Below are 27555 nucleotides of genomic sequence, written 5' to 3'. Positions count from 1 at the left end.
CCCTGAGTAGCACTGGTTTTCCCTGGAAGCTGGAGATCACATCACCTTTCTTTTATGTTGTAGCAGAATTGTCTCTGAGCTGGTAACTTGATAGGGGCTGGCAGCCCGCTCCCGGGAGACTGGAGAAATCCAACTCCATTGGCTGCTTTGGTATTGGCGGCAGGGCTGTAAAGAACAAAGGTTTGACTTTCAGTTTCGTTTCTTCTCCGCCCTGAGACTTTCCAACAGAAGAGCTTGCACGGTAAGAGCCCATATCTTTGTATATATACATTGTGAGCGCTTAAAATGCTAAGATGGATCGAGAGAAGGTTTGGTTTTTAAGTGCTGGCAAGCTGCGGTCGGAAAATTTCTCTTTCTATGATGAGTCTCTTTCTAGATTCTAACGTGTAGCTGGTGTCAGGAGCTGGAAGATGATCTCATTTCCCTTCGCTAAAGCTTCCCTTTCCCTTCCCCAAGCTTTTACACTTGCACTGTAGCTTCGTTGAAGCAATTCTTGCTATCAAAACGCTAAGTTATGTGTTTCAGATCAGACCAGAGGATAGTTAAACCAGATATTGATCACTTTAGCTAGTGGAGTCCTGCATGTCCCAAGCCATGCTTCAGAAAGCCATTTGTATGTTAGCTGCGCTGAGCAAGGAGGAAGTGTCGTGATTGAAGAGCCAGAATGAGAGAGTTGTGCCAGCTACCAATGAGGTGAAAATAACATCAATCATGTTCTGGATTCCCTTGTTTCATAACATCACCTCTTAGCTAAAAGAACTGTTTAAAAGAAATCTCCTTGTTTCACACTGAACATGTAGCAAAGCCTCTGCTACAGAGACCTTGGGGAAATTGGCATTCAGCAGCGATGGACAGTAGCAGTGGCTGCTGAGTGCCAGAACTTGTCAGTTTGTGATATAACCACAAGACGGGTAGTAAAATACTTCCCTTACCATTCCTTTAACTAATACCCACAGAAGGGCAAAAATCTGCTCTTGAATGTGGATGCATAGGTGTGAATATGGTCGTATATAAGATCGGGTTCAAGTTATACCTTTACGCATGGTACAGTAATGTTACTCTTGATTTATTCAGGGTAACTTGAAGCTTAGGTTGAGATCGGGCATTTGGGGCAACAATCAGGGAATGTGTTAACCATAACACTCTAGCTCCACCTACAGTCTAGGTAGAGAACTTTAAAGTAATTCTAACCCTAATCGTTTTTTCTAAATTAAATATTTCTAAGATTTTAGTGGTAATAGTTGAATCCTGGATCATCCTCTTCGGGGCAATATATTTAAATGGAGAGCAGAGAAATTGGCTTACCGTTGCAAGAGAAGTCATTCTTGATGTACCCAAAACAAGAAGTGTTAGGTCTAGTTCTTCTTGGTAAGCAGGGAGCATAGTGTGTTTAGGAAGCACTCCCCTACCAATAGTAGAAAATGTAGAGTTTCCTCTTTTCTGTCACATCATTCTAATATATTTGGACAGAGGAAAACTTGGGAAATCTCATGAAGAATGTTCTTTTTAAATTCTCCAAGTTGGAGACAAGACAAGAACATTTATTCAAGACAGCACGTATTGTACATTTCTGAGCAAAGTATGTGCACTGTGCCATGCAGAAATTTGTTAATATGAAATTAAGCAGTAAGTGGTCTTGAAAGTTCTGCACATTTACAGATAAAGGACCCGAAGAGTAGAGGACAGCTTTATATTTCTTTTTTATCTCTATAATGAATAATGATAAAATAGAGTATATACCATTTGACATGATACTCAAGACTTTGAAATCCAATATAGGCAGATCCAAATTACCTAAAGGCATTTCTCACCAAAAAAGGACACCAACTCTTCTCCCTCTCCCCCCCTCCCCCCCCCCCCCCCCGAATCTGGCTGCACACAAAGATTTCTTCTGGCAGAGCAGTCAGTATAGAAAAAAAACAACCATCCCTCCTCTTGGAAAATGTTAAGAGAACTTAAAAAAGAACAATTTTTGGAGGTGTGTTAGCCTCTGTGTCAGTCCATACAAACAATGCAGTGAAAGAAGAAATGAAACGTGGCAAGGTGAAAACACAGATAACATTGATGTGTTTGTTAATTCTTTCTTTCTACTTGCAACATAACCTTCAGAATTATTAAACTAATCTTGTGTGGTTATGCAGACAATAAACCCCATGCACTTTGCTCATACAAGTAGCTTTCAGGTTATGATTTACAGGACTGGCTCTGTGCTTTCAACTGGTCATTAACTGGCCAGGCTGCAAAATATATAGGAATGACAGAGTAGCTCATTTGTTGGGGTAGTGCCACTATGTTGTGAAAGAAAGCATCGCGTCAAAATAAAAATCTTAAATGAATCAAACTGTACCATAGAATCTCTATGGACAGTAATTCCATCCTTGAAGATGGATGGAAGAGTGTAGGAGTATGACTGGGATAGTAACAATGATTGTGAAATATTGAGAGAAAGGCGACAAAGGCAGAAAACACATTAATAATGGGTTTTTTCAACTGTCCTCCTATTGACTGGTATATGTCGCCTCAGGAAGGGATGCAGAGGTAAAATTTTTAGGCACCATAAATGACTGCATCTTGGAGCAACTTGTCCTGGAACCCACAGGGGAGAGGCAATACTGGATTTAGTCCTAAGTGGAACATGGGATCTGGTCCAAGAGGTGAATGTAGCTGAACCACTCACAGTGACCATAATGTTAAATTTAACATCATTGCAGGGGGAAAATGCCAAAGAAACCCACCACAGTAGCCTTTAACTTCAAAAAGTGAAACCACAAAAATGAGGAAGCTAGTTAAATGGAAATTAAAAGGAACAGTCATAAGGGTGAATTGCCTGCAAATTGCATGGAGACTATTTAAAAACAGCATAATAGAGGCTCAAACGGAATGCACACCCCAAATTAAAAAAAGAAAAGAAAAGCAGCAAAGTTCCACTGAGACTAGACTGCAGAGTAAAAGAGGTGGTTAGAGGCAAAAAGGCATCCTTTAGAAATTGGAAGTCAAATTCTAGTGAGGAAAATAGAAAGGAGGATAAACTTTGGCAAGACAAGTGTAGAAATACAATAAGGCAGGCCAAGAAAGAAATTGAAGAACAACTAGTGAAGACATAAAAACCAACAGCATTTTTTTAATACATCAGAAACCTGCTAAACAGTGCCATTGGACAATCAAGGTGCTAAAGGAGCACTCAAGGAAGATAAGGCCATTGCAGAGAAGCTAAATTAATTCTTTATAGAGTATATTGGGGAAATCCCCACACCTGAGCTATTCTTTTTAGGTGACAAATCCGAGGAACTATCTCAGGAGGTGGTGTGGCAGCAGAGGAGGTTTTGGAACAAATTGATAAATTGAACAGTTAATAAGTCACCTCAACCAGATGATATTCACCCAAGAGTTTCATATATAAAATTGCAGAACTGTTAATTGTGGCATATAACCTATCGCTTAATTCAGCTGCTGTACCAGGTGAGGTGACTGGAGGGTAGCTAATTTAATATTGATTTTTAAAAAGGGCTCTAGAGGCGACCCTGGCAATTACAGGCTGGTAAGCCTAACTTCATTACCAGGAAAAGCAACAAGGAGTCCTTGTGGCACCTTGGAGACTAACAAATTTATTTGGGCATAAGCTTTCGTGGGCTAGAACCCACTTTACCAGATTCATGGAGTGGAAAATACAGTAGCAGGTATAAATACACAGCACATGAAAAGATGGGAGTTGCCTTACCAAGTGGGAGGTCAGTCTGAGACAATTCAATTAACAGTAGGATACCAAGGGAGGAAAAATCACTTTTGTAGTGGTAATGAGAGTGGTCCATTTCAAACAGTTTCATTACCAGGCAAATTGGTTGAAACTATACTAAACAGAATTATCAGACACAGATCAACATGATATATTGCTGAAGAGTCAACATGGCTTTTGTAAAGGCCATTATATTAGAATTATTTAAGGGTGTCAACAAGCATTTGGACAAGGGTGATCCTGTGGATATAGTGTACTTGGTCTTTCAGAAATCCTTTGACAAGGTCCCTCACCAAAGGCTCTTAAGCAAACTAAGCAGTCCTGGGATAAGAGTGAAGGTCCTCTCATGGATTGGTAACTGGTTAAAAGATAGGAAACAAAGAGTAGGAATAAATGGTCAGTTTTCAGAATGGAGAGAGGTAAATAGTGGGGTCCCCCCAGGGGTCTGTACTGGGACTAGTACTATTCAACATATTCATAAATGATCTGGAAAAAGGGGTAAAACAGTGAGGTGGCAAAATTTGCAGATGATACAAAATTACTCAAGATAAGTCCAAAGCTGACTGCAAAATGTTACAAAGGGAAAACTGGGTGACTGGGCAACAAAATAGCAGATGAAATTCAATGTTGATAAGTACAAAGTAATGCATATTGGGGGAAAAAAATCCCAACTATGCATACAAAATGATGGGATCTAAATTAGCTTGTACCACTCAAGAAAGAAAAATTGGAGTCCTTGTGGATAGTTCTCTGAAAACATCCACTCAATAAGAAGAACAGGAGTACTTGTGGCACTCAATGTGCAGCGGCAGTCAAAAAAGCTAACAATGTTAAGGACCATTAGGAAAGGGATAGATAATAAAACAGAAAATATTATAGTGCCATTATAAACATACATGATACACCCACATAGAATCATAGAACTGGAAGGGACCTCAAGAGGTCATCTAGTCCAGACCCCTGCACCCAAGGCAGGACTAAGTATTATCTAGACCATCTCTGACAGGTGTTTGTCTAACCTTATCTTAAAAATCCCCAATGATGGAGATTCCAAAACCTCCCTAGGCAATTTATTACGGTGCTTAACCACTCTGACAGGATGTTTTTCCTAATGTCCAACCTAAACCACCCTTGCTACAATTTAAGCCCATTGCTTCTTGTCTTATCCTCAGAGGTTAAGAAGAACAATTTTTCTCCCTCCTCCTTGTAACAACCTTTTATGTACTTGAAAACTGTTATCATGTCCCCTCTCTGTTTAGTCTGGAGAAGAGAAAACTAACCCAATTTTTTCAATCTTCCCTCATAGGTCATGTTTTCTAGACTTTTAATCATTTTGAATACTGTGTAAAGTTCTGATCATCCCATCTCTAAAAAGATATAATAGTATTGGAAAAGGTGCAGAGAAGGACAACAAAAATGATTAGGGGAGTGGAACAACTTTCATACTGTTTTATTTAGAAAAGAGATGACTAAGGGGGAGTATGATAGAGTTCTATAAAATCATGAATGGTATGGAAAAAGTGACTACGAAAGTGTTATTTACCCCTTCATATAACACAAGAACTAGGGGATCACCTAATGAAATTAATAGGCAACAGGTTTAAAACAAACAAAAAGAAGTACATCTTCACACAATGCAGTGTCAGCCTCTGGAACTTGTTGCCAGAAGATGTTGTGAAGGCCACAAATATAACTGGATTCAAAAAAGAAATAAATTCATGGAGGATAGGTCCATCAATGATTATTATCGAAGATGGTCAGGGATGCAAACCTATGCTCTGGGTGTCCGTAAAGCTCCAACTGTCAGAAGCTGGGACTGGACGATAGGGGATGTATCACTCAAAATTGCCCTGTTCTATTCATTCTGTCTGAAGCATCTTGCACTGGTTACTGTCAGAAGACAGGATACCGGGCTAGATGGACCATTAGTCTTACCCAGTATGCCATTCTTTTGTTATTGGAAATAGAAAAAGATTCACTCCATAAACTGGGAATTATATTTTTGAGACAGTAAATATGTATTTTCTCTCATTTACACCACCATAAATCAGTGAAGTCTGTGGAGTTATCCAGTCTAAGTAAGATTAGAATCAGGTTACAGTATGAAAGGTTTCACCATCTAGATAAAATGGTCCTGATTTGCATTGAAGTCAATAGGAGTTTTGCCTGAGTAAAGGCAACAAAATTGGGCCATACGTTTTAAGAATATTTTGTCTCCATTCAGGCAGAAAAAAGTATTTTGCTGTGAAGTCCATGAAGCTATGCTTATTTATACTAGCTGGCCCTCCCTGCTTCATTTCCCACATCTGTTAATGGTGATAAAAACATCTTTCTCCCACTATTTGTCTGTCTTGTTTATTTTGACAGTAGGCTTTTTGGGTTAGGGACTGTCTCTAACTATGTGTTTGGATAGTTCCTAACACAATGTTAGGCACAATACACATGTCCTCAGTTGGAACGTCTAGATACTCATGGAATAAAACTAATAATGATGATGATAATGATTTATTATTCCATGGGGAACAAAGGCCTTCACTACTGTCTTCCATCTTTAGTGAGATGAGTTAAAAATAATAATACATTTTTCTTATTGTTATACTTCTATTTGTAACATCTTTTCTGTCTTTTTAGATTAAGAAGAATGGCTGGTGTCAAATCTAGATTAACACAAGATGAAGTAAAGCAACTGCAACATCTGTTGGGGAGCAGACAATTCTCTCTTCTCTATAAAGCAAGCGTCCATGGTTACAATGCTGCTATATTTCATGCCAAGTGTGATTCACAAGGACCAACTGTAGCAGTAGCATATAATGGAAGTGGTTATATTTTTGGAGGCTTTACATGTCAGAGCTATGTTTCATCTGGAGGGTACATAAATGATGAGAAGGCTTTTCTCTTTAGATTAAAAGGCAAAGAGGGTGTGCTCAGCCCACTAAAAATTCCTGTTAAAACTGCATCAGGTGCTATATATGACTATAGTTCCGTTGGCCCTAATTTTGGCGGTGGAGCACTGCAGTTGTTGAACCAAAATGCTGCAGCAGCAGCAGCAAGTTCTAACAACAACTACACATACAATGTTGCTGATCTGCTTGGAAATGATCTAGGCCTTATAGAATGTGAGGTGTATCGAGTTGAAGGTAAGTTGATATCAAAAGAGAAAATGTTTACTGAGGAAATTATAGCTTCATACTCTTAATGTTATACGTTCCTTTCCCCTAGATATTAGCAGTTTCCTGGAATCTCCATGGAGAAAGATTACATGGACAACTGAGTAAGTTAACTGTTGTAATATATCATTATAATGATCTGTGGCCACCAAATACTGTGGTGATGTGAGTTACTTTAGAAATTAACTAGATGGTGCTAGAGTAGACAGACTTATGTGTTGCTCAGATGCTCATCTGTGTATCTTAGGTACTAATATGGCACCTATGACCATCGGGGGGCAGAGGGAAAGCTCAGTGGTTTGAGCATTGGCCTGCTAAACCCAGGGTTGTGAGTTCAATCCCTGAGGGGGCGATTTAGGGATCTGGGTCAAAAATCTGTCTGGGGATTGGTCCTGCTTCAAGCAGGGGGTTGGACTAGATGACCTCCTGAGGTCCCTTCTAGCCCTGTTATTCTATGATTTCCATGATAGTGTCTGAACACCTGACAATCTGGGGATAAGTACAAAATGATTTCAGAACAGATCAAATATAAATGAGTTATTTATGTCTGAACCAAAATAAGCTTCATGAAGAGCTATGCTTATTCTTAGCCACGTGGCAGAGACTTAAAGTGACATTCCAGAGGATTACAGACGATGATTAAGCAGCTAGTTACTTATCTGGCCAGTTCCCAGAGCGGCATAGGTACAGTGTGGCAAACATAAAAGTATTTGATACGTTTAGAAAACCCTGTGCATCTCAGCATAGAATTATAGAAATATGGGGCTGGAGGGGATCTCAAGAAGTCACCTAATCTAGTTCCCTGCACTGAGGCAGGACTAAATATACAGAGATCATCCCTGACAGGTGTTTATCTAACCTGTGCTTAAAAACCTCCAGTGATGGGGATTCTATAACCTCCCTGAGAAGCCTATTCCAGAGCTTAACTGTCCTTATAGTTAGAAAGGTTTTCCGAATATCCTAACCTAAATCTCCATTGCTGCAGATTAAAACCATTACTTCTTGTCCTGCATTCAGTGGACACGGAGAACAATTGATCACCCTCCTTCTTATAATAGCCCTCAGGGCCGGCTCCAGGCACCAGCCGAGCAAGCTGGTGCTTGGGAAGGCAGATTGAACGAGGCGGCATTCCGCCCAATCCTAGGGCGGCACGGCCGCTTTTTTTTTTTCGTTCCGCTCCGGCCGCCCTGTAGGGGGCGGCGGCGCGGAGGACGGGAGCACCCTGCAGCAAGCCTGGCAGGGCAGTCCTTGTCCTTCCCTCCCCGCCAACCGGAGCGGAGCCCTCCTGGCAGGCGGCACGGCCTGCTGTAGCCCTGGCTGCCCCCCTTCTCTCTCTCTCCCGCCCGCTCCCTCCCCTTCTCCCCCCCCGCCGCTAGTTGGTCCCCCTGCACCCGCGCTCCAGCCGCACTGCAGGTTTTTTTTTTTTTTTTGCTTTGCCGTTCTGGCCGCCCCGTTTTATTTTTGCTTGGGGTGGCCAAAAAGCCAGAGCCGGCCCTGATAGCCCTTAATATATTTGAAGAGTCTTATCTTAAAGTCCTCCCTCAGTCTTGTTTTCTGAAGTCTAAATATGCCGATTTTTTTTAACTTTTCCTTATAGATCAGGTTTTCTAAACTTTTCATCATATTTGTTGCTGTCCTCTGGACTCTTTCTAATTTGTCCACATCTTTCTTAAATTGTAGTGCTCAGAATTGGACACAGATCTCCTGTTTGGGCCTCACCAGCACTGAGCAGATCGGGACAGTTCCCTCCTGTGCCTTACATTTGTCACTCCTGTTAACAGACTCCAGAATCATATTAGCTTTTCTCGCAACTGCATCACATTGTTGACTCGTATTCAATTTGTGAGCCACTATAACCCCCAGATCCTTTTCAGCACTACTACTGCCTAGCCAGTTACTCCCCATTTTGTAGCTGCACATTTGATTTTTCCTTCCTAATTTTAGTACTATGCCCTTGTCTTTATTGAATTGCATTTTGTTGATTTCAGACCAATTCTTCAATTTGTCAAGCTCATTTTGAATTCCAACCTTGTCATCCAAAGTGCTTATAATCCCTTCAGCTTGGTGTCATCCACTTATTTTATAAACATATTCTCCACTTCATTATTCAAGTCATAAATGAAAATATGGAATACTTTCATACCCAGGACCAATCTGTGTGGAATCCTACTGGATAGGTCCACTCAGTATGATGACAAACCCTTAATAACTGCTCTTTAAGAATAATCTTTGTCACAGAATCCACAGGTCTGGTGCTCTTGCACAGTTCTGGAAGAGTCCCCAAGAAGACCCCTTCAGTGTGTTATCCCCCTTTGGGTTACATTCTCTCACTGGGGTAAGCCATCGATTCTCTGCCTCCTGGGACCGAACCTCTGAGCCTTCAGCACCCCTGCTTAACTCTGTGAACTCCTCTTAGTGAGTCCATTTGAATTGGACACCTGGGGAAGGCTTGCACACCCAAAGGGATCAATGCACCCCTAATTTCCTTAATCTGGAGCAGGGGTCAGCAACCTTTCAGAAGTGGTGTGCTGAGTCTTCATTTATTCACTCTAATTTAAGGTTTTGCATGCCAGTAATACATTTTAATGTTTTTAGAAGGTCTTGTTCTCTAAGTCTATAATATATAACTAAACTATTGTTGTATGTAAAGTAAATAAGGTTTTTAAAATGTTTAAGAAGTTTCATTTAAAATTAAATTAAAATGCAGAGCCCCCCGGACCAGTGGCCAGGACCCGGGCAGTGTGAGTGCCACGGAAAATCCGCTCGCGTGCCGCCTTCGGCATGCATGCCATAGGTTGCCTACCCCTGATCTGGAGTCAGGTTTCAGAGTGGTAGCCGTGTTAGTCTGTATTAGCAAAAACAATGAGGAGTCCTTGTGGCACCTTAAAGACTAACAAATTTATTTGAGCATAAGCTTTTGTGGGCTAGAACCCACGTCATCAGATGCATGGATTGGAAAATACAGTAGCAGGTATATTTAGTCTCATTAGACTGACCCCCCCACCTGGTAAGGCAACTCCCATCTTTTCATGTACTATGTATAAATATACCTGCTACTGTATTTCCACTCCACGCATCTGATGAAGTGGGTTCTAGCCCATGAAAGCTTAGGCCCAAATAAATTTGTTAGTCTCTAAGGTGCCACAAGGACTCCTCGTTGTTTTAATCTGGAGTGAATCTCAGACAGCGTTGTAAAAATCAGAAAGGTTTATTAGGAACACAGCGTAGAAAGTCCTTGGTTAACATAGAGAGTTACAGAATATTCCATCTCGGTCAGTCCTGAGCCCCAAGCTCTCTTTGACGCCCCTCGAGTCCTAGTCCAGAAGAGTGTGTCTTGCTGCCAGCAGCCCACACTTATACAATCCCCTCTGCCCTTCCTCCCCTTTGTTCTTCTTCCTGGGCAAACCTCTCATCACCTGGCTGTCCACCTTTTTCTTTTTTCTCCAGCTGGTCAAAACTGGCTGGCTTCCTGCAGAGGGACTTGGCAGTCCCATGTCATTAGTTGCTTGGCACCAAATGTCTGGGCAATCGGAGTGGCCATTGTCTTCTGAAACTTTGCATGGGTATGGGGCCCAGCCGCCAGACCCCAGATAGCCAGGGAACAGTCATACCTGTATTGCTACAAAAAGTAAACCACCTTTTCCCACCAGCTAGTTAATCATGCAGTACATAGGGGAAACTGAGACACCCACAATATTCATCCAAAATATTATGAAAAATTCCCACTTCATCACACTCTTTTAACCAGTATTGCACCCATCTTATAGTAATTTCGTCTAGACCACATTTCTCTAATTTGCTTATGAGAATGTCATGTAGGACTGTCTCGAAAGCCTTACTAAAATCAAGATATGTCATGTATACAGATTCACCTCTGATCCACTATGCCAGTAACCATGTCAAAGAAAGAGATTATGTTAGGTGGCATGATTTGTTCTTCATAAATTCATGTTGGCTATTCTTTATCACCCTCTTATCCTCTAGAATGACGTTTACAAATTGATGTTTAATAATTTGTTCCAGTATCTTTCCAAGTATTGAAATTAGGCTGACTGTAACTCCCCAGGTCCTCTTTGTTCCTCTTTTTAAAGATAAACAGTATGTTTGCTCTTCTCCAGTCCTCTGGGACATCACCTACCCTCCATGAGTTCTCAAAGATAATTGCTAACGGTTTTGAGATTGCTTCAGCTAGTTCCTTAAGTACCCTAATGTGAATTGCATCAGTCTTTGAAAATTTAAATACATCTAACTTACTCTTTAACCTGTTCTTTCCCTTTCCCCTTGTTCATATTAATTGTGTTAAGTATCTGGTAACATTTTAGCAAATACTGAAGCAAAATAGGCATTAAACATGTCTTGCCGTCATCTGTTATTAGCTCTCCTTCCCCACCTACCAAGTAGTGTATCTACATGTTCCCTTGTCTTTCTCTTGCTCCCTACTATATTTATAGAACCTCTTCTTATTGCTTTTTATGCAGGGTGGATTGATCTAAATCACCAAGTGGAAAGTCGTGATTTAAATAATCCCTTTTAATTAACTTTTTCATTTGTATTTTTAAAGAAAGGTGCATTCTCATTGGCTGATATAACCATTAAAACATGTTGATTTACAACTAAATAGAACCATTACACTAGATTTGGTTCTTTTTTTGCTATCTATGAAGGTACACTATAATTATATGCATTTATTTAAACAACTATATAGCTTTATATTTTCAGATTCTTATTAATGGTACATTTTTAGTATGTTAGAAAATAGTGAATGATATATTGCTTAATTGCTACTCTTGTGCCACATTTATAAAGTTTGACCTCAAAAGTTAAATGTTTTTCCCCTGATACTTTCTTTATATGGAAAAGCAGCTTTTAACTCAAAGTTTTTGATGGAGGCTCATGGATTCAGCATGCTAATTCTTTAATTTAAATATTGCAAGAGATTATAATACATTTTGGCCTTAACATATTTTGTATTAAATTCAGATTTTATTTTTAACCGGTTTGTTTATAAAAAGAAAACTTCTTATAATTTAAATAATATTTAAAAATCTTTTCTTAAAATCCACCCTGCTTTTATGTCCCATTTTAGGTGTAACTCATTTGATGGCTTAGCCTTTCTGATTTTGTCCCCACCTGCTTATACTACTCTTCTGTTCTCATCCTTAGCAATTTGTTCACATTTCCACTTTTTGTATGATTCTTTTTTGATTTTTCAGGTCATATTGGCCTTTTACTATTCTTGCTGTCTTTCCTTCACATCTGGATAGTTTAGTGCTGTGCATTTAATATTGTCTCTCTGAGAAACTGCCACCTCTACTGAACATCCTTTTTCCTTGTATTTTCTTCCCATGGGACCTTCCTACCAGTTCTCTGAGTTTGAGGTCCATTGTCCTCATTCTGCTGTTCTCACTCCTCCCTTTCCTTAGAGTCATGAAATCTATCATTTTATGATCACTTTCACCCAAATTGTCTTCTACCTTCAGATTTGCAACCAATTCCTTCCTAATATTCTGAATCAAATCTAAAATGGTTACTTCCTGCTTACTTCCTTCACTGTCTGAAACAACACATGATCTTCAATACATTCAGAGACCTTGTTAGACATTTTGTGCTTTGCTGTCCTACTTTTCCAACAGATATCTGGGTAGTTAAAGCATCTTCCATGAAAAAATGTCGTGCTTCTGCTAAGCATGTATGCTGTACAAAGTTAGCTGTAGAGGATCTTTTGTCAAAGATGCCATGTGTCAACAGTGTAAAAAGCACCCACCTCCTATCTGCCCCCCTCCCCGGGACTCCTGCCCCATCCAACCCCCCCGTTCCCTGATGGCCCCTCTGAGACCCCTGCCCCATCCACACAGCCCCGCTCCCTGTCCCCTGACCGCCCTCGGACCCCCGCCGGCCCATCCAACCCCTCCTCTCATTCCTGATGCCCCCTGATACCCCTGCCCCATCCAACCACCCCTTCTCCCTGTCCCCTAACTGCCTCCGGAGCCCCTACCCCTGACTGCCCCCCGCCACCCTATCCAACCCCCCCTCCTTCCTGACTGCCCCCCTGGGACTCCTGCCCCCATTCAACCTCCTGTTCCTCCCCCGACCACCCTGACCCTTATCCACACCCCCGCCCCCTGACCACCACCCTGAACTCCCCTGCCCTCTATCCAACCCCCCTGCTCCCTGTCCCCCCGCGCTGCCTGGAGCACCGGTGGCTGGTGGCGCTACAGCTGCGCTGCCCGGCTGGAGCTGGGCCATGCTGCCACCACACAGCACAGAGCACCGGGTCAGGCTGGGCTCTGCAGCTGCGTTGTCCCAGGAGCTCACAGCCCCGCTGCCCAGAGCATTGTGCCGGTGGCCGAGTGAGCTGAGGCTGGGGGGACTGCAGGAGAGAGGTCGGGGGCTAGCCTCCCAGGCCAGGAGCTTGGGGACTGGCAGGACGGTCCCTCAGGCCGGATGTCTACTTCTAAGCCTGTTTGAATGAATGAATGTAACTTTGCTGCATTACAAGTGACAGAGTCAGCACATTGCAACAGAGATTTAATTCTCCAGTGACATGTCAAAGCAACTGTTTTAGGCAGCATTAGTTGAATACATTTTCAAAATTTTCAAAGTTGACCACTGATTTGGGATACCCAGATTGAGACATTGTAGGCCAGATTTGTATAAGTACTGAGCAGCTGAATCTCCCATTGGCTTCAATAGGAACTCTGGGTACTCAGCACTTTCTGAAAATCAGGCCATAGGATGTTTTAAATTGGGCACCCAAAATTAGAGGATATCATAGTTAAAGATCCATTCCATGTCCAAACCATGTCAAAGTATGAAGGTCATTCTCTCAGAGAGATCTGGCTGTTCTTCAATTGTACATTATATTCAAAAGCACCACTGGTTGCTCTTTGGCCATGTTACCAGGATGCTCTCAAACTCTCTATTGACACCTGGGGGATGCATGTTTTGACTGTACCTGGTGCGGCCATGGGGCCGCCCCTGAGATTTGTGGATTTGCAGGATTGAGCCAGATCTAGGAACTTAACAACATGATGCCTGGTGTGACGCCATCAACCATGGTCACTCTGGCTGGTGCAACAGTCCTGAATAGACTGTGTGTTTGATGATAGTTAAAGATGGAGTATATAAGGGGGATGGGGAATATTTCAGTTTACTGATTTCACTGTGCCTATATGCAGTGCAAAACGTGCTGTGATCTCATGGGTATTTAACACTATGAAAATCTTTTTGTCTTAACAGGGAAAGAGGGAAAATAATGGAGGAAATCAGATCTTACAAACCTTATTTAAATTCAGTGCCACAGATTCGGATTTTGATTCTTGGTCCAATTGGAGCTGGGAAGTCCAGTTTTTTCAACTCTGTGAATTCTGTTTTCCGAGGTTATGTGACAAGCCAAGCCATAGCAGGATCTGATAATACTAGCGTGACAACACAGGTAAATATTTGCTTATAATTAAACAACATCCAAGCTAAAGCACAGTCTCTTAGTTAAAAATCAACATTTTTTCCCCACTAAACGGAAAACCCAAAGATAGTCCATGATTGCCCCACTGAATTCCATGCATGTACTTGTGAGAAGAAAGGTATTACTTGATATGGATGAGAGATAATCTGGTGCTAAATATGAATTTTTTAGATATGTATTTCTATATGTTACTTTTTTTTGCCCCAATAGTACAGGTCTTACCCAGTTAAAGATGGAAGAGATGGCAAGCCTCTGCCTATTATCTTCTGTGACACAATGGGAATAGAAGAAAAATCAGGAGTGGGTCTGGAAATTGATGAAGTGTCCAACATAATAAAAGGCCATGTTCCTGATAGGTACCAGGTAGGATTTCTACAATTCTATGCAGTTCAACTGATATCCTTTAATGTTTTTTACATGTAAAAATATTATATCCTAAATTTAATTACTGTGGAACAAAATATCTACAGTGCTCAGTACATTCTTGCATATGTGGTACTATACAGTAAAACCTTATGAATGGTGATCATAGGTAAGGTGTATTTGAAAAGGAATAAACTATGGGAAGTTTGTGTTTAAGCCCGATTCTCCACTGTCCTGCATTTTGTGTAGTCTTTTACAGTCATGTGAAGTTGATTTAAATCGCGATCCACCTTCTGCCCAGGTAGCATTTGGCACCTACTTTGTTCAGGTACAAACCAAGGGAGAATCAGGCTCAAGGTATATAAAGATTGGAACTGGTTGAAATATTTTGAACAAAAAGGTTTTAAATAGAAAAATGGACTTTAATGCCCCTACCCCAAATTTCTGGTATCTCTTGAAATTCTTGTAGTTTTTCATGAAAATTTTTGAAAGATTTTTAGCAAAAATGTAATCATTTATATTATTGAAATGATTCTCTAATTTTTTTTTTTAAACTGGAAACCTGGTTTTCAGGAAATGAGCAACTGTTATTAATTTTTTTTGTGAAAAAAATTGAAAAATGAAGAATGGGTTAGTTTGGTAAAGCTGAAACAACTTTGACATTTTGAATTTTTAGAAAACATTGTTTTAAAACTTTGTAAAGAGCAGCTTCCACCATATTCAAGCTTAGTACATTACCTTCTTATCTGGCCTTTTGTCTTGCCTAGTAGAGAGCTGCTGTCTATAGACCATTTCAAATTTTAACTCTTGTGATATGCAAGAGATGTAGAATCTGATTGGCCATTCAGTTGAGCTGAGCTTGTTACAGAAGCAAAGATGGAGGGCTAAGGTTGTTGTATTACTCTCATCATTGTAGTATCTTGGTTCCTCACAAATCTTAACTTAATCCTCATAAAAACCCAGCAAGGTATAAAGTGTTATTAACGTAATATTAAAGATATGAAACTGAGGAACAGTGATTAATTATCTTGGTCAAAGTTATATTGGAAGTGAGATCTCCTGAGTCACAGTTTTATGCCTTAACCACAAGACCAATCTTTCCATGATTTATTTGGTTCCACTTTATATTAAAATTCCATCTATAAATGGTTTACAAAGAATTAATTAATAAATGAAGAATGTTAAAAGCACATTACAGTAGTGAGCAGCATGTGTATAGATGGTTATAAGCACATCAGTAGATATTATAAGCCATAGTTATGGGTAAATTTTTGATGGACTCGACAACAATCGATGAATCATTTATTAAAACATCTGTTAATAATTTATTAATGCTTTATAGATGGAACCTTAATAAAAAGTGTGTTCAAAAAATCTATAGTAGGGATAGTCAATGGTGTGTGTGTGTGTGTGTGTGTGTGTGTGTGTGTATGCATGAGTGTACACGCACACACATACACATACACACACACGCACACACTCACGGAATATCTCGTGAATCTTCTTTATTTTCTAGAGATGCCTTTTGGTTTCATTATTACTTTTCCACAAGGGATACAAATTCAGAGGAACTCTGTTGACTTCAAAGGAGCTCTGGATTTCCAAATGTTTACAATAACAGAGATCAGAATCTGGCTCTCCATCTGGAAGAATGAGTATGAGACTGGGAATCAGGAAATCTGGAATTTTAATCTTGATTTGACCACTCCCTTTATGAGTGTGGGTAAATCATTTCACCTCTCTGCATATCAGTATTCCTCTCTGTAAAATGAGATAAGAATACTTGTCTTCCTGCTCCAGAGGGGTATTTTGAGAATCAGTGTTTGTACAGCCCTTTGACTCTCCAATTCTTTGGAAGTGCTACTTATTATTATAAAAAAATTTCTTTGCAGTTTAATCCAGCAGCCACCCTTCGTCCAGATTCTCCAGGCTATGTCAAGACCCCTTCTCTGAAGGATCAGATTCATTGTGTTGCATTTGTTATTGATGGGTGCAAAATTGAGATTCTCCCTGAGAAACTGGAAGAGAAGCTGAAACAGCTTAGAAGAAAAGTGAACCAGTTTGGTACGTTTTATGTCTCCTAATATAGAACTGAATGAAGTGGGCACGCCCAGGAGGTGATCTGACTTTCAGGTCTGAGCAGCTTGGGTCATTAGGGGCCTGAAGTACTGCTAGGAGCCAGGCTTATCCTTGGTGTGGGAGGAGGAATTGCCACTTATTGTTTTTGAGGTTTACCCGCTGGCTGACTCTCTGAGCTGGATTAATGCACTCTGGAGGGACAGGCCCCCAGACTGATGGAAGTATGGGCACTGCAATGGGCTCTGGTGTTGGTTGAGAATAGAGGAATTCCTGATCTCCTCCGTTGTTCTCTACTCTTTGGTTGTACAGTGTGCCCTATTGCGTTTCTGCTCCTCAGTACAGCAGAGCCCTCCTGTTGACACAGGCCCCCGGGGAAACAGAGCTGTGCACTAGGCTTCTAGGAATACATCTCTCCAGGAAAAATTCACTTTGATTTCAGTAATTACTTTAAAATACATATAATCCAAGGCATTAAAACCTTTTTAAAAGGGAGTAAAGGTAAGATTGATTCATTTAGCAGCTGCAGTGAAGACAGGAAGCAACAAAAAGTGAAAAAAGTACTCAAGAATGGGAGTCGTATACATGTGAATGCCCGTTTACATCAGCTCCTGTGGTTATGTTTGGACATAATACCTGGGACCTGATTTTCTCTCCTTGTGATATGAGTCATTTCCATAGGAGGCAATAGACAGAGACATAACCTCAGGGGGTGAAAGCAGGCCCCAGTTGTGCTATTGAACTCAGCTAGGTGTTGCATGTTTTAGAGTCCCTTGTTGTGAGTCATTGAATTCATTGCACTGAATCTCAGCCCTGGCAATCTTCCCAATGAGATGAGTGAATCATTAAGTGTAGTGCCTACTATACTAGTGGAATAATAATAATTTTATTTACAAAGCATCTTCCCACCAAGAGAATTAGGGTGCTGCCCAATAGTTTAATAATTAATCTTTTTCTAATGCTGTTGTGCAAACCAGAAACGCTTTCACCTTATGTAAGGAGAAGCAGTTGCAATGAAGAACTGATGGGAAATTAGGTGTAAAAGCTTACTTTTTTTTTTGGTACAGGGATCCCACAACTTGTTTTGCTAACTAAAGTGGATGAAATTTGCCCTACTATTGAAGAAGATGCCCAGTGTGTGTACAAAAGCAAAGCTGTTGAGAAACAGGTAAAGTATGGCATTGTTGACTGTGGTGCTATCTATTAACTCAATTGCCTTGAACAAATCAAGGTATTGTGATACTCTACAGTGCATTTGCAATACTTGCATCCCCTCATATTCCTACACACATTCTCATTCTGGTCTTGTAGGCATAAGCTGAAAATATAACTAAATTTAATACCTCAGGTTTTGGTTTACCTAAAAGGTTTAGGACTTGTTAAAATTGCAAGCTGCACCTCTGAAGAATAAAACTGCATAACAGAAAAAGGTGAAGATACCAGAAACCTCATTAAAAATTAAGGGCCAGATTCTTTTGCCAAACCCCACTCCATATAAAGGGGCTGGAGTCTGGCCAAAACTGGCCAGCTGCAAATTTCCCTTCGTGTGAGTAGGTGTAAAACTGAAAAAAAGAGTGCTTCGGGGGAGGAAGGAAGTGGGAGGGAGTACTGTTCTGCTGATTTTTTTTTTTTAAGCAGATTGTCTTTCGGGGAGCAAACACTGCTGAATTAATTTTGTACAGTCCCTAGGCTGTTCTAAGTCATGACATGGCTCATGCAGACCAGCACATAGAATTCTCTCCTTGGACTCCTTGCCCCTGTCCCATGCTGACAGAATCTGACTCAGGAGAGAATCTATAAAGGTTTGATTCCCTGCTACCTTCCATCTTGTGTTTGTATAATGCTGCCATTTTGCTTTGGTAGATTTTTACACCTATTCTGCACTCACTTTGCACAGCCATAAATGCTAACACAAGGTAGAAGGTTGTGGAGAATCAGAGGCTGCTGGTGGTTTGCAGTTCCCCAATACTGAGGCTGGCCTGGGGCTGATTTAGCCATCAGCAATTCTCAGAGGTATTTAGGCACCTAACTTCCATTGATTTCAATGGGAGTTAGGTGCCTAAATACCTTTGAGAAATGTGGCCCAAGTGACCATCTCCCAGCCAAGAGGAATAGCCAACTCTGTGCCATTTGAAGTCTCCCCCACCTGGGAAATATTTAGCTTAGGGGACATGACTGTGTTCTGACTGCTTTGTTCAGCAGAATGATACAAAGGGACTGGATCAGTTCCTAGGTTAGAGTCCTGACTCTGGGGTACATTCTGTCCTGAATCTGAAATCTGTTAATCACAGGGGGAAGTGCTGTCCCTGACTCTGTGGGCTGGCCCCAGTGTGAACCATGGTTTAGAGGCTTAACATAGCAAAAGCAGAGCTCTGCCTTGGTCCCTCCCTGCCTCTGGCATACTCCCCATACTCCTACATCTCACACGACGCCGGGTCAGGATGTGTGTGGAAGCGTGGTTCTAAAGGAGCTGACTTGTATCAGTTTTATACCAGTGAAGAGTTATTCTCATCAGAATCTTAACTGTCTAGTTATGACCAAAATCCAGTACAAAGGAGCTGGATTGGCCCATAGAATATATCCCCCTGTATCTAGAAAGGCCAAATATGGACTTAAGTGGAATTATACCAGAGATGAATCCCTAGTAGTCTTCTTTCTAGATCATAATGGAGGAAAAATAGCTCTGTGTCCTGGGTATCACCTCTGAGATTAAAGAGAGGATTTTGGCCTCCAGGGCAGTTTACACAGTCAGTTTCTAGCAGTGAATTTGCTAAAGAAGAATAAAATATTGTGAATGTGGCCTTGAACCGTCACTGCATCAAAATGTAGTTGCCACTTCAGTTGCAGGATGGATATGATTTCAAAATATATGTGAAAGTAGTTACGTCTTCAGTATAAAGAAGTTTGAAGAACTAAAAATCTTCCTCTTTTAATCTCACCAAACAATATCTGTGAAAATACTCAAGGCTTTTGCTTAGCTTCCTCAAGGAACAGAAAGATTGAAAAGTAGTCGGGAAGCTCTTTAGGATAATCCATTTTGTGCCTTTTCTACAGATGCGGATAACTGCAGAGAAACTTGGAATCCCTCTTGCTCAGATAGTACCTGTTAAAAACTACTGCTCCGAGTTGGATCTTTCGTGCGATGTTGACATCCTGTTACTGTCCGCAGTGAGGCAGCTTATACGTTTAGCAGAAAGCTACCTTGACAATTTCCCTTTTGAGAAGCCAAAGAAAGAGCCCTAACCTGATGTTTACTGTGATGCTGGATATTTTATTGTGCTGACACCAGAAGTCAAATTTGTTGCTGCCCTAAACAGATGCAACGCCATTGACTTCAGTGGAGTTGCACTTGCTTATGCCAGTGGTGAATTTGTCTCAACAGTTCTATATCTTGTTACTGCCTACGTAAGATTAATGGTATTTTTGCATGCATCAAGGGGAGAATAGATTCTCTAGCTTTCAAGGTCGGATCCCTTTATTAAACATTCCATATTCTTACTCTTCTCCATTTAAAAAGAAATTGAAACAATAGTTGTAAAACTACTTTTGTTAGATTAATTGGAAAAATAAATTACTCTAAGCACTTTTTCAATCACTTTCATCATCCAGGTTTGGGACTTCAATAACTCAGCAAGAGGTTTTGGGCCTATTGCAGGAGTGGATGGGTGAGGTTCTGAGGCTTGTGATGTGCAGGAGGTCAGCCTAGATGATCACGATAGTCCCTTTGGCCTTAAAGTCCATGAGAAGAGGTGAGGCAGAGACACAAGGGACCTACTTTTCTTCTCACTTACACTGGTTAAACACTGCTGTATCTCTATAGACATTAGCAATTACTTCAGATTTGCACTTGAGTATTGAGAACAGAGTTTGGATTAGATCCTTGATGAGGTGTAATATCAAATGCAATGGTAACAATAGAAAGAGTAGTCAAGGTTCTGACTGTTCTAGAAAGAGTTGGCATTGCTGATATATGGTTCCCTGCAGGTATAGTTGAGAGGAAGGGCTACTTCCTATACAATAAACCATAATTAAAATTGAGCAATGCATGTTATTGGACAAGGATTTATTTTCTTTTTGTTAAATCATAGAAAATTAGAGTTGGAAGAGACTTCAGGTGGTCATCTAGTCCAACCGCCTGCTCAAAGCAGGACCAACCCCAACTAAATTAGCCCAGCCAGGGCTTTGTCAAGCCGGGCCTTAAAAAGCTCTAAGGATGGAAATTCCACCACCTCCCTTGACTTGTTCCAGTTTGCCCTCTAGTGGCCGACAGTTACAAAATATGGATTTCTAGAAAATAGTGCTACATAAAGATACTTTAGAAAAGACTAGGTTGCAGGATTTTATTTAGCACTCTTGCCTGATCTATGATTTAATTCTTTATTATTTTCTTTTCTGTGAGCACACAACTATTTGGGGAGGAGTTTTATTACCCATTGATCCAAGTCCAATGTGAACAAGCCTACTATCCAGCTGCCCCTCTGCCAAGAAAGCAGAGGCATATAGCAAGCCACCGGCGCTCTCCATCATAAGACAACAGCAGGTGATGGGATGGGAGTATGGGATGGCCTCTTTATGTCTCCTGATATTTTGCTGTTGGAATGTATTTATCCTGTTAAAGCATATTTTATAAACATATATAGCTACTGCAGTCCAACCTTGTCTTCAGGATGACAATAGTAAAAACACACTAAAAGTGTATTACATTCCATAAGTAGCATACTGAGATGCTTAACAAAATGGAAAAACAAGATATAACTGACCTTCAAAGGTCTTTTGAGGTAAATCAGAACCTCTTGGGGGAAAAAATGAAACCAAATAGCTGTTGAGTTGCAATGAAGCATTTTCAGGGCTTTTATCTCACCTTTCCTCAGTGTACCATATAAAACAATTTTTATTGCAATTTGCAGCCTTGTAGAATCAGGCTAGTGTATCAGTATCAGTATTCTGTTTTTCATGCATCATTTAAAAGGATCATCTAATATTTCTGCAGTTGGGGCTCTTTTGTCATTTTCTAGCTCATGTGCTGATGTTGAGGAGAGAAGCTGCTGTTTAATAATTTCAGTGGTGTTAACTCTACACAAAACACTGAGAGAGAAGGGAAGAAGCTGGAGCAATTCTTAGCATGCTTTGGTAAGATTTAACCTGGCGATTATCATTTAGAAACTCTCTTCAAGGGCTGATTGTGGGTGAATCCCAGCTGATATGCTGCATGCAAAACACCAATTTATCCATGGCAGTTAGGTAAAAGAATTTTTCATCAAGCCTTTTTTTTTCACTATCTTCAGGGTCTTAGAGTGAATTGCCTATAGTGTTGTACCTGTTCTACATTACAGGGTGATGACAGCCATGTTGGTTGTGATGAGGGACTTCCAAAGCTAAAAGCGTCAGCCTCTGTAGCATGAACTAAGGAATTAAATTTATATCTGGAAGCTGTAACAAACTCACATTCTTTGTAGCACAGAGAGGGATGTGTAACACACACCAAACTGTGGGTTATATAACTGCTAATGTAGACAGTGCAATGAAGACTTCTGCTCAACGTGCAGCTGCAGTGAAAAATCAAACACAATGTTAAGATTTGTAAGGAAGAGACAATGAATAATACAGGGAATATTATAAGGCCATTATATCAAGCAGTGCTGTGGTCTCATCTGGAATCCTGTCACCTCATCTCAGAACAGACATTGCTGAATTAGAGAAGATTCAGACATGAGAAGAAAAACTCTCCTAGGAAGAGAGATTGAAAAGCGTGGGATTGTTTACCTCAGAAAGGAGACAAATCAGAGGGAACATGATAAATGTATATACAATAATGAATAGTATAGAGAAGTTGGATTGGGAACTTTTGGTCTCATGGTCTCATAACACAAGAAGAGGGGGATATTTGATTATACTGAAAGGCATCAAAAACAAAGCCAATAAAAGGAAATACTTCTGCACACAATACATAACTGGACAGTGGAGCTCATTGTTACAGGAAATTGTTGAGGCCAGGAGGACAAAGAAAACATGAAAGCAATAGCAGCTACAATTGGAGAGTTCGTTCCTCACCATGAAAGGGAAGAGGGTGCAACCACAACAAAATATTGCATATTATTATTTCATGTTATGGCCATAATAAAGGGTGAGGTGTACATATTTGCGAATGTGAGGTGATACATGGGGAAAAAAGTACAAAAGTATGAGAGAGGGGTTGGAGAGGGACTGCTCAGTATCTCAAGTATTTGCCATCATCAATATGTTTTGAAATATGTTTGGTTCAGAAGAAGATTCCAAAGGTCATAAATGTATCTTCAAAGTGGAAGAGACTGAGGCCCAGAAACTCAAAAGTAGGGGTGGCTCCAGTCAGTACTGCAGTGCCTAACCCCTAGGTAGACTGCTGCCTACTGGACTCCTCAACCTCCAGCTGGGCACATAGGGAAGGGTGGGTGCCCCAGAACGGCATTTTCAGAAACCAGCAAACTGACTGGAAGCCACCTAAGTTAGCAAGGAGTGAAATGCCACAGTAAGGGGTGGAAAGAGGAGGGGCCCAGGCACCTAACCTGGGCCGCCTGGCTCACGGGCCAGAGATAGGTTCTCCCTCCATTTGGGATCCTCAGTTATGAACCATGTCCTGGAGTTAAGTGGCTGACCTAGCTTAGTTCCTAGGTAGTTCATGCCCTCAGAGCTGAAACAGTGTCTATCTTTCGCTGTCTCCTGCTCGTGCGCGATACTGCTCTCGTGCTCACCCTACATTTCCCTGTGTCCCTGCTGTCTTGTGTGTGTGCTGTCCTGCCAGTCTGCTGTGATGCACTGCTGGAGCAGTGCAAGGACCAAAAAGTTCTGCTGTAAGGATTGTATTCCAGGGGTTTAGCCAGATTAGACTGCAAGGCTCCCTCATCCAACTGCACTGCTAGAAATGCTGCAGGCTGCACAAATTGCAGACTATCATTGCAAAGACCTGAGGGGAGTCTGTAGGAGACTGTGGGACTATCACTTTTTAAGGATCTGGTATGACCTACAGCGGGTTTGGACACTATGCCACTGAGACGGGTAAATCCTCTCAGAGGAAGAGTTCGAGTGGAGTGTATGCATATAACTATGTTTTACATTTGAAGTTGATAGCCACAAGTACTAAAACTTGGGGGAAACCCCACTGAAAGTGTTGTCTTAAAAGATTTCTTATTGCCAATATTCATACTTGTTTCAAGGACTGTAAGTAACTATGATGTAGTCATATATAGGTTTATTTAGTAAACGTTTTCATTCCAAGATTTTGTGTCACTGATCTTCTATCAGAGATTTAACTCTGTATGATATTTGTGAGTATACATATATATCAAAGTGCTGAAAAGACTACACCCTGGTCTCTACTGCAACGGAGAGAGAAACTACAATACAGGCAGAGGGAAGAAATACTATACCTGATTTAGCATATTGCCTTCCCCAGACCTGTTACAGAAACACCCACAGGCTCCAGTCAGGACCCCATTGTTCAAACACAGCTATGTTTTTTGCCCCAAAGAGCTTACAATTTAATTAAAGGCAAGACCCAACCTGGAGGAAGAACAAGAAATAATAAAATCATAAGGCCAATTGGGGAAGGAGCTAGTTTCCCATTACAACTGGCCTATAGACAGACTTTCTGCCTTTGGGTTTGTTTTCCCTTGATTACATTAGAGAGAGTCACTGTATTCCAGAACAGTCTATAGAGGTCCTGTGCTGTCAAAGTGTCTCTGCGTGTCTTAACCCGAACTTGGCTCCATAACTACGCCGCTCCAGTGGAGCCATTCTGCCATGGACTTGAAGCAGCATAAGCTTTGGTGTGGAATCTTAGGGGAGACGATGCATGGAGATTGTATGCTCCCGCCTTCCGACCACTCATCACCACCTGAGCATCTCTCATCCCAATCCACTCCATGCTTGGGCAACGATCCAAGGAGTTTTGGCCCCATTATGGCAGGGTGGAAAATGAATTCTGCAAAAACAATGTATAGCTCCCATGAAGGTAAACATTAAACCACAATGAAAACAATTTTAACATAATCCTAGGTAGAGAGGAAAGAGAAAGAGGGTGTGTATTTTTAAAAAATATGGGATCAGCTACTCAGCTGATGTGAATTGATGTAATTCCACTGAAATCATCAGCAAAGGATCTGGCCCCCAGCCTAGGTAAGGAACTGTTTATAATCATAAACTAAAGGAAAGATTATTACAAATGGATAGCACAGTCAGGAGAGACAGAATAAGGCTATACAATTCCAAAGGCTTTGTCAGACAAACATTTTAACACAAGTTTGAATTTAACTCTTAAAGTTTAATGAATGGCTTCTGTTAGGAACTGCTGTAAGGTTTGAATGGCTTTTTGCATACTCTGTGTATAGGAGGGGCCATCTGTGCTTAGTTGCTGTCTGGTTGAAACCATTAAAAATTGGCATTCATTGTGTCTTGGTGAGTCAAGCAGGAGAATGTGCATTGATAAACTAATGAAATTAAAATAGGTAAAAAAAATAGGTTTAAGGTAATAATGGTAAATGTTGTAATCCTGTCTATCTGTGAATACAATTTCTGCTTCTTACACTCCATCTAAAAGTAATGAAGGATATTGGGACAAATAAATTTCCACTGTAAATTACAGTTAAGTGAACTGTTGGAAGAAGCAGACAAAAGTTATTTTAGGTGCATTCAGATGTTTGTAGATAACCACAAAATAACCTTCCTATGCTGAGTCCAGGAAAGCCATATTTGCTATTTTTGAACAGCTTTGGATTTTCTCAGTAAACTGTTCTCCCAGCCCTGCTAGTAATGTAATCAGCACTTATCCAGCAATAACAGGAGTGAGAGTGGCTTAGGCAATATCTTTAACCTCCAGAGACAATGGAAAATGGGTGTTTACAAAGGCTCAGTACTATAATGCACTTATACAAAGAAAGTATTTTGGGGGTTGAAACAAACTGGGCAGTAATTCACTTAAAACTTTCTGGAATGTTTACAAACGTATAAATAAACCAGGAGGAGGCTTTAAACATTGTTAATAATCAAAAGAGTCAGTAGATGGCATGAGAGACTTGAAAATTCAATGTGAATAGGCGTTCCCTTCTTCAACATTGTGCCCTGTCTCCTGTTTTAGCGCCAAGCCCTCCACTGTGTGGATTCCCCTGGTCTCTTATTCATAAGTTGCACTTTACTTACACATAGCACATTTGTTTTTTAGTTTACTTACTAACCACTTATTCAAACATTGAGTGAAATCCTGGACCCATTAAGGTAAATGGGAGTTTTGTCATTGACTACAATGGGGCTGCGATTTCACTCATTTTTTAAAGTTCTTATTATGAAGTGTAGGCATTTAATTTCCAGCAGCAATTTGATCTTAACTATTTCTTCCTCTCCTGTCATCCTGGATCCCTTGTCGCTGGCTGCAGTACAATATCATACTTTCTTAAAAATGACACCCGTTGTCCTTCAAACTAATGAATCAACAGGAACCTAATAGAAGCATCTGATTGGACCAAACTGTTTATCACCTTTGTTCAGGAATGAAAAGAATCTGTTCAGATCAACCTTTTCCCTCTTTCACTTTAATTTAATAATTTAAATAATTTAGACTCATTACAAATAGGTGAGTTTTAATCAAAACTGAACACAAGCAAATCAACATGCTGTTTTGATTTCTCCAGATGTCTAGTTGTTTTAAAATGTGCTGAATCCTGAAAATACAACCCCTTTTCTTATCATTAAAATATACCGCATTTGGTAATGAGACCAATTGGAAAAATACCTTAATTTCTATCATCATGGACTAAATTGTGTAACATATACAAGAATAAATATTAATATCTAAGTATTATTAACTCCATGCAGGAGGTAGGTATTGTTATCCGTAGATGGAGAAAATGAGGCTGAAAGATCACTAGACTTGCTGAAGGACACACTGCAAGTCAGTGTTAGAGCCAGGATTAGACCTCAGGACTTCACATACTCTCGGGCGTATGTCATTCTTCCAGCCCTCATTTCATTACACAAGTGCAAATGAAAATAAAACATAGATGGGTGAGAACCCCTCAGTGGTCTGGATGGGCCCCAAAATGTCAGTGGTATACTCGATACAGCTGCTGCACCCAAAAAAATCAGCGAACCGAGATTCAGGCTCCAAACACTTGCTAAACACACTATAACAGGTTAAAAAGTGAGGGAGCAAAGTACAAAATTACAGCTTTTATATTTTCTGTTTGTTTATTACAGGTAAAGGGAATAGAACAAACGTCAGTATATGATGAATAAAGCAGCAGAAAAGGCAGATGAACAAAGACACTCACGAAGAAGCAGTTAGAAGAACTGTGTGAATAGCGAGGGCTGTCAGTCGATTAGAAGAAATCAGAGCTGGTGGCCTTGCTGCACTTACATGCCATGAAGAGCAATGGGGTTCCTGCCCAAAACTGGGGTCCAGAGAAGTCCCTTTTTCTCTTACAGGGCATATAAGAGACCAAGCAGATGGTTCCCCAGATGATCCAGCAGAGATAGCAGTGATGGTGAGAGGTCTAGACGTGTGGAGGCTCAAGTGGAAAGGCTGCTTGTGAAGGAGAGGCGGAAGAAACTGGAGGCCAGGGATCAGGAAAGTGGAGGCAGAGCTGGAGCAATAGAAGCTTGCTGCCAAGAACAAACAGGCAGCTTAAACAGTCAAGTCATGCCCATGGGACTCAGGAGGAAGGACATAAGGGTGTGCCTGATCAGGGGCTAGCAAACAAGCAATGTGGGTACGATGGATGCCA

The 27555-nt window shown here is 40.8% G+C and overlaps 1 protein-coding gene across 3 annotated transcripts; it reads left to right on the top strand.

Moving 5' to 3' along the window:
* The first annotated feature begins 149 nt into the window (after nucleotides 1-149).
* LOC117881818 (interferon-induced protein 44-like) lies at nucleotides 150-27555 on the top strand. Of its 3 annotated transcripts, none has more exons than XR_004646868.1 (9): nucleotides 150-241; nucleotides 6365-6870; nucleotides 6953-7004; nucleotides 14140-14335; nucleotides 14576-14728; nucleotides 16621-16792; nucleotides 17872-17972; nucleotides 19859-21934; nucleotides 27029-27555. XR_004646868.1 is itself a non-coding variant. In XM_034779549.1 (8 exons), exons 2-8 carry the CDS (start codon nucleotides 6375-6377, stop codon nucleotides 20045-20047), a joined length of 1359 nt encoding a protein of 452 aa, XP_034635440.1. In that variant the 5' UTR covers nucleotides 150-241; nucleotides 6365-6374; the 3' UTR covers nucleotides 20048-24057. The 3 variants fall into 3 exon arrangements, 1 of the variants encoding a protein (XP_034635440.1); XR_004646867.1 differs by lacking the exon at nucleotides 27029-27555 and adding an exon at nucleotides 22138-24057; XM_034779549.1 differs by lacking the exon at nucleotides 27029-27555 and having other exon boundaries at nucleotides 19859-24057.

Source organism: Trachemys scripta, chromosome 8, assembly GCF_013100865.1.
Source record: "Trachemys scripta elegans isolate TJP31775 chromosome 8, CAS_Tse_1.0, whole genome shotgun sequence".
In the NCBI taxonomy this organism is placed as follows: Eukaryota; Metazoa; Chordata; order Testudines; family Emydidae; genus Trachemys; species Trachemys scripta.
Note: the sequence above shows the minus strand (reverse complement) of the source record. Positions and strands in the feature narration are given on the sequence as shown.

Coding starts and splice junctions, on each gene's coding strand:
- LOC117881818 (XM_034779549.1), top strand. CDS start 6,375: ATGGCTGGTGTCAAATCTAGATTAACACAAGATGAAGTAAAGCAACTG. Junction 6,871..6,952: donor TGAGGTGTATCGAGTTGAAG/GTAAGTTGATAT, acceptor CCTTTCCCCTAG/ATATTAGCAGTTTCCTGGAA. Junction 16,793..17,871: donor AAGAAAAGTGAACCAGTTTG/GTACGTTTTATG, acceptor TTTTTGGTACAG/GGATCCCACAACTTGTTTTG.